This window comes from Cephus cinctus, unplaced genomic scaffold, assembly GCF_000341935.2.
Source record: "Cephus cinctus unplaced genomic scaffold, Ccin1 Ccin1_scaffold0429, whole genome shotgun sequence".
Lineage (NCBI taxonomy): Eukaryota > Metazoa > Arthropoda > Insecta > Hymenoptera > Cephidae > Cephus > Cephus cinctus.
This window is the reverse complement of record NW_014333110.1, coordinates 354,072-367,414: the sequence shown is the minus strand read 5'-3', so window position 1 is coordinate 367,414 and position 13,343 is coordinate 354,072. Positions and strand designations below refer to the sequence as shown.

The 13,343-nt window shown below is 37.2% G+C and overlaps 1 protein-coding gene and 1 long non-coding RNA gene across 3 annotated transcripts; one reads left to right on the top strand and one right to left on the bottom strand.

Annotated features, from left to right (window-relative positions):
* Positions 1 to 4,135: 4,135 nt before the first annotated feature.
* On the bottom strand, positions 4,136 to 10,610 carry LOC112494339 (glucose dehydrogenase [FAD, quinone]-like). Of its 2 annotated transcripts, none has more exons than XM_025084989.1 (2): positions 5,775 to 6,253; positions 4,136 to 5,682 (listed from the first exon to the last, which is right to left on the bottom strand). In XM_025084989.1, exons 1-2 carry the CDS (start codon positions 6,033 to 6,035, stop codon positions 5,527 to 5,529), a joined length of 417 nt encoding a protein of 138 aa, XP_024940757.1. In that variant the 5' UTR covers positions 6,036 to 6,253; the 3' UTR covers positions 4,136 to 5,526. The 2 variants fall into 2 exon arrangements, 1 of the variants encoding a protein (XP_024940757.1); XR_003059635.1 differs by lacking the exon at positions 5,775 to 6,253 and adding an exon at positions 10,452 to 10,610 and having other exon boundaries at positions 5,599 to 5,682.
* On the top strand, positions 7,991 to 8,513 carry LOC107267651. The gene is made up of 2 exons (XR_001537647.2): positions 7,991 to 8,147; positions 8,315 to 8,513. It is a non-coding gene; the product is annotated as an uncharacterized LOC107267651 (long non-coding RNA).
* Positions 10,611 to 13,343: the final 2,733 nt, after the last annotated feature.

Genomic DNA, 13,343 nt, shown 5'->3' with positions numbered 1-13,343 from the left:
CCCCCTCTTACTCGGCATGCATACACACACAGGATAACACTTACGCTCTTTGCAATTAAAATGCAATGACGAAATATGATCTTCTGTCACGATGCTAACTTATGAAATTATATATACATATAATGATGGGTGCAATAAATTTTTATTATTAAAATCAAAAATTTTCCATGAACCTAATGGCAAAAATTACAACGTAGTTCTGTTCGGTATTTTCGAGAAAAAAAAATGTTATAATGAAAAGATCAATATCAATAAGGTAGACTTGAAGTTGTTAAGAGCCTTATACTGAAATTCGAATATGGAATGCACAACTTTATGTACGTCGGCACTTTTGTAGTACGGTCCTAATAAAGCTGTCTTCTCGAAAAAATGTATTTACTGATACTGTTACACTGAAATAATAATAATAAATATAATAGATGCGCAAGTAACCCATTCAGGAGAGATAACGATCGTCGTGAGATGTGCATTAATGTGGATAGGAAGTCGACGTCGGCAACCCAAGGAATCTCAGTGATGTATGGTAAGAATTTTGGAATTAGAATTCCTCATCATCGGGGTAACCCCCTCCTCCCCTCCTTTAGATCTCGTTCCATCCCCTTCCGCTTTATGATTCAAGACACAACACGAAGTCACCCCCCGTTCCCATCCAGTATCGCTTTTTCAACCCTCTCCTAATCTTCAGTGATGACAGGGCATTAGCGGATGTCGGTAACTACTTGAAGCCAGGGAATGAGGTATCTAGATATTCGTAGACAGTAGAAGGTTAAGGAATTTATTGCATTCATAAATGTACCTAAACGAGCATATGTAAGCGGTGAAGCAATAATACTCTTTGCATGCGCGGGTTACGCATCCTCCACTCTAGTGCATCTGCGACTTCCAATAATGCACCGGGATCGACCTATGGGATTATGACTGTATCCTTGCACGATACAGGCACACATTGCACTACTAGTTTTCTCCCACGCCGCTGAACCTCCCCCCTGCCCACAGCATGCACCGAAGTATCGAATCCCCACATCTTTGGAACATTGCATTGCATCGTTCGATTACGTATAATGTCGATAATACGGCGCTCGTGCTTATCGACATTGTATCCTTTGCCCCGCTGCGCATCTAACAATCACATCCCCTGTGGACTTGTCGCCTCAGTATTCTATATACATATATACCTTGCATAGTAAGTTTTCTGACCATATGCAACCTAACCCTTTGCTATAGCTATCTTTAGTGGACTCTCATCGATTGCAATAGAAATGGTGGCTGGTTGCATAAACCAAACTGTCGTTTGCAAAATTGCTTCACGTTATTACTAAGCTGGATACACATGTCTTTTGTTCGACATCCTAACACTTTGTATTTTCAAACGTTATTTTAAAGTCCATGAATCTCGTTTCACGCTTCTATTTCTAGGATCGTGCATCAAAATCGCGATTACCTGCTGATTATGTCTTGATAACTATTGTGTTTGTCGTGTGAATCGAGAAGCTGCGGCGTATTTAGCTATTGGAAATTGAATAGAAATTTTGGGAAATTTGCGGTGAAAGAGAGTGCTCTGGCTAGATTTGGGGACAGCGATGCGGTTTTCCGAATGTGGTTAAAGAGTGTGAGTGATGCTGGTGGCTGGTAGATACCTTTAAAAGGTAATGGAATTAAAGTAGAAGTTTCGTCATCATGCGCGGCACTGTGATGTGGTATTTGGAAACTCATCACCGAATAATAAAAAACGAGACTACACTATGGGACATGACGAGACGATGCACGATTTCGAAAGGCAAATTGAATTAACCCTTTGAACGGTGAGCTTTTTCGGTACTGGGTTAAGTCCTCTAGAATGAGTTATTTAAAATATAAAATTAAATAAATTTTATTTTATGTGTATAATTTTCAGTATTTTCTTATTTATTGAGTATTATTGATATTACTAGTTCTATAAAACAATATTAAATATGCATGTACTATGATACTGGCCTAAATTTCAGGGACTTCTAGAAAAATATAATAAATAAGACAGCTCGCAAATGTAAGCACATGAATCCCTTGAGTGCTCACAGAGTTAATAATCATTAAAAATTTGGAATTGTTTTGGAAAATTTTGTTTGCTCAAGTTAGAACTGTTTTGTGGGCGCACTGAACATGTGAATTTCTAGGTAGGAAAATTGTTTATTTGGTATCGTATTATGCAATTTGAGTTGAAACGGCTACAGACTGGTTATATGCATAGTCACGAAGAAACGAGAGCTAAAATCCGAAATGTTTCAATGAATAAAAACTGTAAATCGATATTTATCATTGCTCGTTTACTATTACCCATATACCAATATGTTAAAATATTTTCATAATTATAGTCGATTCACGAGTTCAATTTGTTTTTTTAATAATTCGAAAGTAATAAAATCTCTAGCAAGCCACACATGATTCTCCACAAAATTTTCATTACAAAGTATGCATGTGCATAACCTTGCCCTGAAATATATTTAATCTTTCCATTTTAGCATATCTTTTCGTCACTTTATGGCAGGTTATGTGTGATTTATTAAGGATTGCATTGTTTGCGAACTGCCAAATAACCATACTGTACTCATAAACAGATTATAGATGCTAGAGTGCATACGAGTATACTTAAAGAATTTGCGTTTTCAATGAAAAGTAATATCGTTATATTATCGCATTTTGAAAAAGTGATTAAAAAATTTCGACGTTTTAGAAAAAAAGACCCATCTTAATTTAATAGATTGAATTGTTTTCGATAAATGAAAATAACTAATAATACATACTACGATTTTACCTTATGAAGTTTGTGCTGCCACCGTCAGCCATATTGTTTCATTTTATTTGTATTTTTTATAAAATGTATATTTTAATACTGATATTTAATACCGATTATTAATTTGTAGTTACCTTTCAGGGTTGCTCCCCTGAGCTCACACATTCATGTGCATACAGAATTAAAAACAAACATTTTGCTTTTGGAGATTTTGAAACCATCATGTGCTAAATTTTGTTCGAGATCTTCAAATTCATAATACTGTTTTTATGATTTACGTCACTGCATCATTTTCATGAAAGATATTGATTTGTTTGTCTTTTTAGAATTATTTATAAAGCTACTTATCGATTTTCTTTGTAGTGCTTTAGAGAAATTTCAAAATTCCTTCGCGCAAAAGTAATAAAGAAAAGCTAATTTTACGTCTGCGAAATTGTATTGATCATATTTATAACGTACGAATGAATTTAGGCTAATTAACATTTTTTTTAAAGTAAAAATTAAACTTTCTCATAAGATTTGCCTTTTTCTCTAAATATTTATTGGGTTGACATGAAAGTAATGAGACACTCTAGAAAACTCGACACATGTGCTTTTTTAAATTAATTATTTTTGATCATATCCAAACTTTGTCCAGTCGTTGGCAACAGGTCTTAGATACTCATGGAGATTACATTATCGACTAAGCTTCTTGTATGACAAAGATAATAGAATATGTGGAACATAAACCAAGTGTCTCATTACTTTCATGCCAACCCAATATTTTCCCTCTCAAAATACGAAAAACTATTGTAAAACACAGCTTTCAAACAACGTTCACTCATTAATGACAAAAGTGTGACGAGTAACTTTGTTGAGGATTTTAATATGACGTATTGAAAAGAGTCCATCTTGTCCATTTTTATCAATAGCCTGGTTTGCTGCTGTCCACTCAGTTCTTTATCCCTTTATTTACTCTCTTTACTTTGACGTCGATACCATTATCCTCTTTCATCAGTCAACCGCAAGCAGTATTGGTGTCGCTCACGACTGATTGCAGGCCCTTTGAAACCGTCCCGTAATCATCGTATACTCTGTTTCATTTTCCTTTGCTTCACTTACGTTAGATCTGGAAAAGACAATAATAAAAACGTATACCGTATATTTAAAGAAAAACTCACTGACTGTAAATGTAATATCTATGATTGCATATACATTTTTATTTTCAATTTTTTAAATAAAAGGGTTTCAACAAGATGTTCACATCTAACTTTATATAGGTACTCGGATTGATGTTTTAGAAATAAAAACATTTATTCCAATTTTAAAAATTTTTTTATTTAAATTTGAAAACAATTAACAGTAAATTTCACAACTATTGGCCTATCAGCACTGAACAGGGGAAACTTAGGAATGGACTACTATGGCCAATTTACTACTACCTATTTCATATCCATTGTTTCTTTTATTTTTATTTGCATTTTTTAAATATTCTTACATCTACAGACGTGCCTGCAAGACTTCTTAAAATTTATGTATCCTTCTCTCTACTGGTTCCATATTTCGTAGCAATTCAGGGACTGTTAAATCTCACATTTAACCCTTCGTTAAAAGCTTGGTCTACACTTGTAGACCGTTTCTCGTGCTCGATGGAGAATTCGTGTTAGGACTATGCCCGTGAAACTCAAAAAAAAGATAAAAGAAAACGTAAAAACTGGCGTTCTGTTTCATAATAAATTAGAATTATCTACAACTACCACACGCTTGAACTCGTCAATAAAATTCACGCGGCTAGCAGAGAGTTAATAATTTTTCCAATCCAATTTAAACCATTACCCCTTTAAAGACTGAATACTCTCGTCACTTCAGGACGAGGCAGAAGTTTATAAAATTGGAGAGCTTATATGTATGTGCCTCTAGGAGTTATTACTTCATAGAGCAAACGCTAATTAGTCCGAAATAAATAGTTAGCACTGCTGCATTTTTCAAAATTATATATACAGGGTGTTCCACGACTTATTCCCCAATGGGCACTGACATATTCTCCGTTGAAAATAGAACAAAATGCAATTTGCCCGAATGAAATCGGTTGCAGCGTTCTCGAGAAAATAAATATTAAATATTTAGAAATATCATCATTTTAAGTAAGTTCCAATCATCACCAAAAGAAAACAATGGCAGTAGAAAAGGAAATTGGCGGGCGTTTGCGTCTGTGAACACATTCACTCACGTAGAAACTGTAATATTATCGTTAGACTGTGACTTATCGAACATAAGACATGTTGATATTTCTAAATATGATAGCTACGGATTAATTGGATGACTCGTGACACTCGTGACATTCATAGAATCCAATACGACGCAACATAATCGTCAGACATGGAAGCAGCTGCAGCTGCACCCTTGCGCAAATTTCCTTGCTTTATTTTGTTAATTGTATTTTTGCGACTAGACAATTATAAAGACTGTCTAATGGTTTAGAATTGTGAATTAGAGATAGGAATTTTTGTCTAAAGGCCCATTTATTTCGGACAGTCAAGAATTTTGGAAATTTTACATTGCGGGCATATTTTGGCTTAAGTAGCTGCGAACTCCATCACGAATGCTATTGTTAATACGTCGTGATTAGTTATTGGCTATTTGGAGAAAATCAGTGAAATTCCATGTCAGGGATGTCTCGTGTCTTCACCCGTTACGAGCTAAACAATGGCAGTTGGTACCAGGTTTAAATTCAAGCTTGGGAGCACCTTGATTTCCCTTTCGATCTCGTTCATTATTTATGATGGAAGTGGATCCGTGGGATAACCCCAGTCCTGCTTGGCCATGTCTGCCAACTTTTCGGCTATCATGTAAGTTGGTACACTTAGGTGAGCCGATGGAATTTCGGGTATTATAGATGCATCTGCCACTCGAAGTCCTTTGATACCGATCACCTGAAAGATCAAGAGTGCTCAATGAGGTCTTCCGTGTCTATCTATCCGTGTAAAAACAGACTGTTTACAATAATGGCTATCGTCAAAGTTACCCTTAGTATAGGATCGACAACAGCCGTCGAATCGTTCCACGGTCGCATTTTGCAGGTGCCGGAGTATCGATAGAGGGTCAAGGTCCAAGTGCGCAACGCACATTCCCAATAGGCATCGGAGTTAAATGGATGCTGCTCGCAGGAGGGAAGCACAACGTCAATCAGTCGCGAGCCAAGCTTACGCATTGGGTTTGTTTCGCTCAGAGCAATGGTGGCTCTGATCTCAGCTATGAGGACCCTGACGTCATCAGGATCATCCATGTAGTTCGCTACGATCTTGGGCTTGCTGGAGATGCTCTTGTCCCTGAGAGGTATAAGACCTCGATTCTTGGGTCTGAGGATTATTGGCGCGACAATCTAGGAATGGTGTCCTTCGTACTTGGCAAATGTCTCTTTCCACAGTTCATCACTGATACCGAGTGCAATTCGGATTGTTGAATCACCGAGAAGAGAACTGCTGCTCAGCAGTAGCTCCATGTCAGGATAATTCTTCGTTTCCGGTGTGCCACTGACGTCGATAAAGGCCAGAGCCTTGGTTCCCTCTGGTGTAGTCAACGGACCAGTTTTCGCAATCACGTACTTAACAAATATTCCTTGAATCGATTGAGAACATCTTTTCTTAAAATCGATATCGGTTCATCGATTGGAAATACCAGACCGCCGTAGAACAGGTGATCCTGAAAATTGTCACCAACCGGAGCGTCCTGGATCGGCTCTATTCCCATTTTCTTAAGATGATCCCGAGGACCGACCCCCGATAGCATCAGCAGCTGCGGTAAACCTATTGCGCCTGCGCACTAGATCACTTCCTTCCTCGCTAGAACCGTCATCTGTTTCCGTATCTTCCGGAACTTTACGCCATAGGCTCTCTTGGTGACTTTGTCTCTTAAAATTTCACTGACCAAGCTGTGCTTCGATACGACCAGGTTCTGCCGGTGCCTCGCTGGACGCACGTAGGCTCTGTTACTGTTCATCCGTTGGCCGTTCTTCATGGTCTGTTCGAAGGAGAATCCGGTCTGGTTCCTCCCGTTGTAGTTTAGAATTTCGTATCCCATCTTGACGCCAGCTTGCAGGAAACTCTCGGAAATACGCGTGCGATAAGGAGGATGAATGATGATGACGGGTCCATTTCTGTTGTGAAATTTTATATCCTCGTTAAGTTCTGGAATGTCTAAGCCTTCCAGCTTCTTGAAGTAAGGCAAAACGTCGTCGTAGGACCAGCCGTTATTGCCCAGGTCAGCCCAGCGGTTGTAATCCTTCCTGTTGCCCCTCGTCGCTATCATGTAATTAAGAACGCTACTTCCGCCCATCACCTTTCCCCTGGACAATTTGCATTTTCAATCCTTCATCCCCAGGCAATACGTGTCCGAAAGCTCGGTCTCGTACTTCCAGTTGAGGAAGCTCGGGAACTGCAGGTAGTGGGCCAAAAGAGGAATGTCCATCAGGGCGTTCTTTTCTCCTCCAGCCTCAAACAGGAGGACGCTAATTTCCGGGATCTCCGAGAGTCTAGCGGCTACGGTGGCACCACCGACTCCGGCGCCGATTACGACGAACTCGTATTCCGCGGACGAGCCTGGCGTCTTGTCCAGTATTTCATCTTTGACAGAACCGTCCAAGATCTGTTTGATTATAGTATGGGGCAGATTCAACAGTTTCTTCAGCTCCTCCTCGTTCTCATCAGCTAGAGAGTCCAGAAACGTGAACGCCACCAGGTAGAGTATCCTGGAACTGAATCCTCGGCTACGCATCCTGTCTAGTCGATGTGAAACCCTCGTGAACACCCTGGTCGCCAGCTGGGCTGACGTTAAACCTTCTGCCGGAGCTCTATTTAATATATAGGGTGTCCCACGACTTATTTCCCAACGGGCACTGGCATATTCTCCGTTGAAAATCGAACTAAATGCAACCGAATGAAATCGGTTGCAGCGTTCTCGAGAAAATAAATATTAAATATTTAGAAATATCATTATGTCTCATGTTCGATAAGTCATAGTCTAATGATGAGTGAATGTATTCACAGACGCAAACGCCCGCCAATTTCATTTTCTACTGCTATTGTTTTCTTTTGGTGATGATTGGAACTTACTTAACCCTCAGGGTACGGACTGGGTTAGCGTAACCCGAGCGAATTTTGAAAGTAGCCCTATTAAAAAGGAAGTCGGAGGTGGGGGCCCGGACCGGTGGGGGGGAACTTTTTGGTATACACTATTCGAGTCCCAAGCGGCAGAGTCAGTTCCGCTTTGTGTTCGAGCTAGACACATAAAAATCGAGGTCGGGTGTAGTACACCCAGTCCGTACTGAACGTGACAAAATCCGAATTTTGGAAAAATAAAAAGTTTTGTTTTTGACTATTTATTGCTGGAAAATATTAAGGTAAATAAGATTACATACTCTTTACTTTAATTTTGTCGATTCTAACCTCAAAATAATGCGTTCTAGTAGATCTCGATCACTTGAATGTATGTCGTATATCGAAATCTTTGCTACTTGTAGTGAATTACAACTTGTTAAATTTTGTTTCCTGTAATTTATGATTACAGAATACTTGTTGAAAAAATAGCAACGCGTCGAATAACTCGAAGCGTTGCTGCTCTGGAGGAGTTATATAGAGAAAACGAGGAAGAAAGAAAAAAAGCTATGTGTAAAGAACACGTAGCGAAAATATACTGCGAATACGGTAATACTGTGTAATGCAACTTTTGTAAACTTTATATAATAAACATTCGTCTTAAAAAATTATTTTTGATATTTATTTATATAATACTATTTAACAACATGTAGGAAATAATTTTTTTGCGCTCAAAGTACTTATTTTTAACCGTTATTATCATAAATCAATGAAACAACGTTTTTTCGCTATCTCGAAAAAACGCGTATTTTCATAGTTAAAAAAAAATAGTTTTTGGAATGGATCAAAAAACCGTTTCGGCCATTTTAAAGAACAACTTTTCACCTTTCAAACGCGACTTATAAAATGCCGATATCTTTTCTTTTTTTTAAAGTTACAGCGTTTTGAAAAAAAAACGTTTTTTTACAAAAAATTTTCGAGACCCGTTCAAATTTTTAATTATAACTTTTTAACAATTCGTAAAATGATTAATCTGACAATGCTATCATATTTTTGAGACAATTTCCCACAAAATGAAAAAAAAATTATTTTGATTGACAAAGTACAGCTCGATATACAACTAATCAAAGTCGTCGGGTGAGGCTAACCCATGTCCGTACTGAACGTAACTTTTTTATAGTCCGTACCTTGAGGGTTAAAATGATGATATTTCTAAATTTTTAATATTTATTTTCTCGAGAACGCTGCAACCGATTTCATTCGGGCAAATTGCGTTTTGTTCTATTTTCAACGGAGAATATGCCAATGCCCATTGGGGAATAAGTCGTAAGACACCCTGCATATAAGCAAAACATCTAACGCTGTCGTCTGGTTCTACAGTTTATTATAAAAGTGATGCCGTTTGATTTTTAAAATGTTAAGGAGCGACCGTATTTTTACTTTCTCATCATATACAAAGTATGTAAAAAAGTATTGCAATTCAAAAAAAAAATCGACTCCCAGATTTTGATGGAAATACATGTTTTGAGGGTCCTAGATTCCAAAAAAAGCATTCACTCATTTCTGTCTATCTGTGGTAAATTCTGTCCGAAAACACATTAACTTTCCAAAGAGGCTACGGATCGCAATGAAATTTGTTGCGTGTCTTCTATGTATAAAATGTAGTTTTGGTATTGTAATTGACACCAATACACCAATCCGTTCTCGCACTTTACCTGAAATGTGAAAAATTAAAAAAAATGTCTATCGATAGTCTGATTAAAAAATTACTATGCTCTAGTCTGCAGTGTACAGATCTTTTTTTTGAACAGTTTTATGAGAGCCAACAGAAAAGTGTCCTCAGTATACGTCAATACCTAGACGTAGATACAATAGATACAACTCGATAAAAAACTGACTAAACTAAAAGAATTCTCTATGTCAAGTCTACATCACCCAATTTTTAACATCAAGTAATTTCACAACCGTAACGTGATGCCAATAACAATTGTGATAAGAAAGTCACGTGTTGCGATCACGCCAGTAGCACCTTTTTTTTTTCTATATGCGAGTGATTCACGTGGCCAAGAGCTCAGAGTGAGGAAACTTCGTATGCAAAAAGTCGAGGCACAGAATGCAATGTGACTATAGTATATTATGCAACTATAGTATGCAAATGAACTTTTTTTCACGAGCCGTGATCGTCGCATACAATTCGCCGGCACCACTGGCGATGAGTCTTGTCGCGAACATGCGAATGAAAAAGAGTCACGCACGAGTTGCACACGCTATTTTTGTACGGCCGTGAGCAAAGTTCATGTGTAACATTCGATTTTCAGTGCGTAAATTGTACTTTTTACATTACAAACAGTATGAAAAAAAGTACACTTTCCTAAAAATCGAACTATACTTACGATCGTGCAAAAAATGTATTTGACTCATTCAAAGCCTTTCTATATAATGTTGGTATTACACACACGGGCGCGCGCGCGCACGCACACAGTATCCCATCAGAAAAGGAAATTACAGATTAGAAGAGTAACCCAGAATATCCATAAAAAAAATGTCCCGCGCCATTCATACGAAATCATCCATAACAATAGCGTACTGAAAGTAGTAATACTGCTCACCTTTCACTAATTCTCAAAGTTTTCGCCAACAGAAGTATTCGCGCTCCACAATATGGCGATATACAACAAACACCTATTCAACTATTTGTCACCAAGATTTTCACAATGACGGCTGACTTGTTCTCATTGAAGCAGTTCCTTTGTCTTTGCCATTCCTCTTTCCTGATTTCTCTCATTCCCATTTCCTTTTCCCCCACTCCTCTTTGTTAAACATTCGCCCACCAAGAATTTCCAGCTCGAGGATAAAACAGCGACGTCTACGCTTGCCGCTTTGCACATTTTAGGTAAAGGAACATTTTTCCAACTCACCGTTCTTTGCTTCCTACTCTTCGCTGTAGAGGATTTTCTCTTTCTCGAGTGCAAAAACATTTTCTTTTTCTTATCTCACTCTACCGTATTTCCATATTTTTATAACCAGGCCATACCCATGACGCAATAACATGTCGCGCAACTTGAATTCCCTAGAGGTTTGCTGTCTCCTCTCCTCTCCTGTAGCTTCAATGCTAGTTCATACAATTGTCAAATCACTGATGCACTTGCAGGTTTATATTCAATTTCACACTTTCAATTTCCACTACATTTACTGATATTTGCATATATTGACTACAGATTTTTTGTAGTCCTTCAAATTTTACATAGATACTCCACATACTCATAGATACATAGATACATAGATACATAGATACTCCGTGTATTTGAAATTACATAAAATCACATAATTTTGAAATGTTGACATACATAAAATCACATAAGTTTGAACCATTTTACGTAATGATATTTTTATATGAAAACGCAAAATATACGTATTAGTCACTGAGCAGTTGTTTATAAAACTAGGATATGCCATAAATTACTAAAACTGATTTATTCGCATATTAATCACTGGATTTATTATCTATCTCGAAGTCACGCACTATTAATACTATGGTTACTTACTGATATTGCTGTAAAATTGACTAATCAGGATCATTCCAACTGTGCCTCATTATTCAGAATATAATGGATTGCATGTAACTGGCAAGTCGAATAAAAACAATTGAACGAATAAGAAAATTTCTACTAACAAGGAAACCCCCTCAACCCGACCCCACCGATTTCAATAATTTTTTGATATGTTGTAGTACTCGACAAAATAAGAGACACCGTATTTTTTTTTGTGCTGACATCCACTTTAAAGGGGTGAAAACGACTCCTGAAATTCACCCCCGAAAATCGTTTTTTTAATAAAAAATATCAATTAGAATCTGACATATGATAAAAAACAATTTTCGGGGGTAAAATTTAGGGGTGGTTTTTATCCCTTTGAAAAATCCTGAAACACCCCAACTGAAATATTTGATGGAGTTAACGGAAACGCTTTTCTTTATTTTTTTGAGCCCATACCCCGGTTTTTATGCAGAAAAAAGCATAAAAAATATAGTTTTTTCAAAATATAAAATAAGGGTTCCAACCCCTTGGGTCATAAACATACCTCATATCTTCGACTTCTTATGACAAATATTTTCCACTTGGTTTTATTAAAAAATATTAATTAGAAGTCGAGATATGATAAAAAAACGATTTTTGGGGGTGAATTTCAGGGGTCGTTTTCACCCCTTTAAAGTGGATGTCAGCACACAAAAAAATACGTGTCTCTTATTTTGTCGAGTACTACAACATATCAAAAAATTATTGAAATCGGTGGGGTCGGGTTGAGGGGGTTTCCTTGTTAGTAGAAATTTTCTTATTCGTTCAATTGTTTTTATTCGACTTGCCAGTTACATGCAATCCATTATATTCTGAATAATGAGGCACAGTTGGAATGATCCTGATTAGTCAATTTTACAGCAATATCAGTAAGTAACCATAGTATTAATAGTGCGTGACTTCGAGATAGATAATAAATCCAGTGATTAATATGCGAATAAATCAGTTTTAGTAATTTATGGCATATCCTAGTTTTATAAACAACTGCTCAGTGACTAATACGTATATTTTGCTGCATATTTTGAAACGAGAATCGTTCGTTGAAGTATTGCTGTAATTAATGATTTTGATGAAGAACGAAGGTGCAGTGTAGATCTGTAGCGAAAGATCTATAGATTTAAGAATTATAGAGAATGAAATGCTTCAAATAAATACCCAATCACTGTCATATTTTCTTGATCCAGCCATTTTTGGTAATATTTATTGAAAAATGCTCTCCGTGTGGGATATATTAAAATAGTAGAGCAAAAACTTTTAAAAAGGTATGATACGTTTTTTATTGACATCGGAAAAAGGTCAAAGCAGGAAGCTAAAGTTGAATGCCAGGAAACGTAAGTATTTGGATTTGTTTTATAATTCATGAAAGTACAATGGTACCAATGAGCATATATATATATATATATCGTATACACACAGTCAAATGTAGGCGGATAGAGAAGCGCGCAGAAACAGCAGGGTGAGAGATAATGGAAAAATCAGAAAGAAACGTCTCAGGAGAGTCACGAGCAACTCTCGGAATATTTGCTGTGAAGGAATTTCTGGATTCCACCTGGCCTCTCTACCCTTCCAATTCTATCTATCCTTCCAGTCCTCCTCATTTTCTTCCTTATCAGTTTCTTCCCCGTCTTCGCCCTTTTTTTCTCATCCTTAACTTTACTTCGAGATGTAGAGAAGTTCTCTCTGGAGTCCTTGGCCAATCGTCTTTTGTTTTGATGGATCCTTCAGCCTTGGCACAGGTAGGCGAGAACGTCCATATAATGCAGTAATACAGCGATGCTCAATTGATTTGAAATCCCATCGACTTGTAAAGCCCTCGTGACTACTAGAAATTGCTCTTGATTCTCCTCCTTTGTTCATTGTTCCTCTCCTTTCTCTCTTTACTCCACTCATGTTTATATGTGTATATATATATATATATATATATAT

Coding starts and splice junctions, on each gene's coding strand:
- LOC112494339 (XM_025084989.1), bottom strand. CDS start 6,035: ATGGATGATCCTGATGACGTCAGGGTCCTCATAGCTGAGATCAGAGCC. Junction 5,683..5,774: donor TTGTCGATCCTATACTAAGG/GTAACTTTGACG, acceptor TTGATCTTTCAG/GTGATCGGTATCAAAGGACT.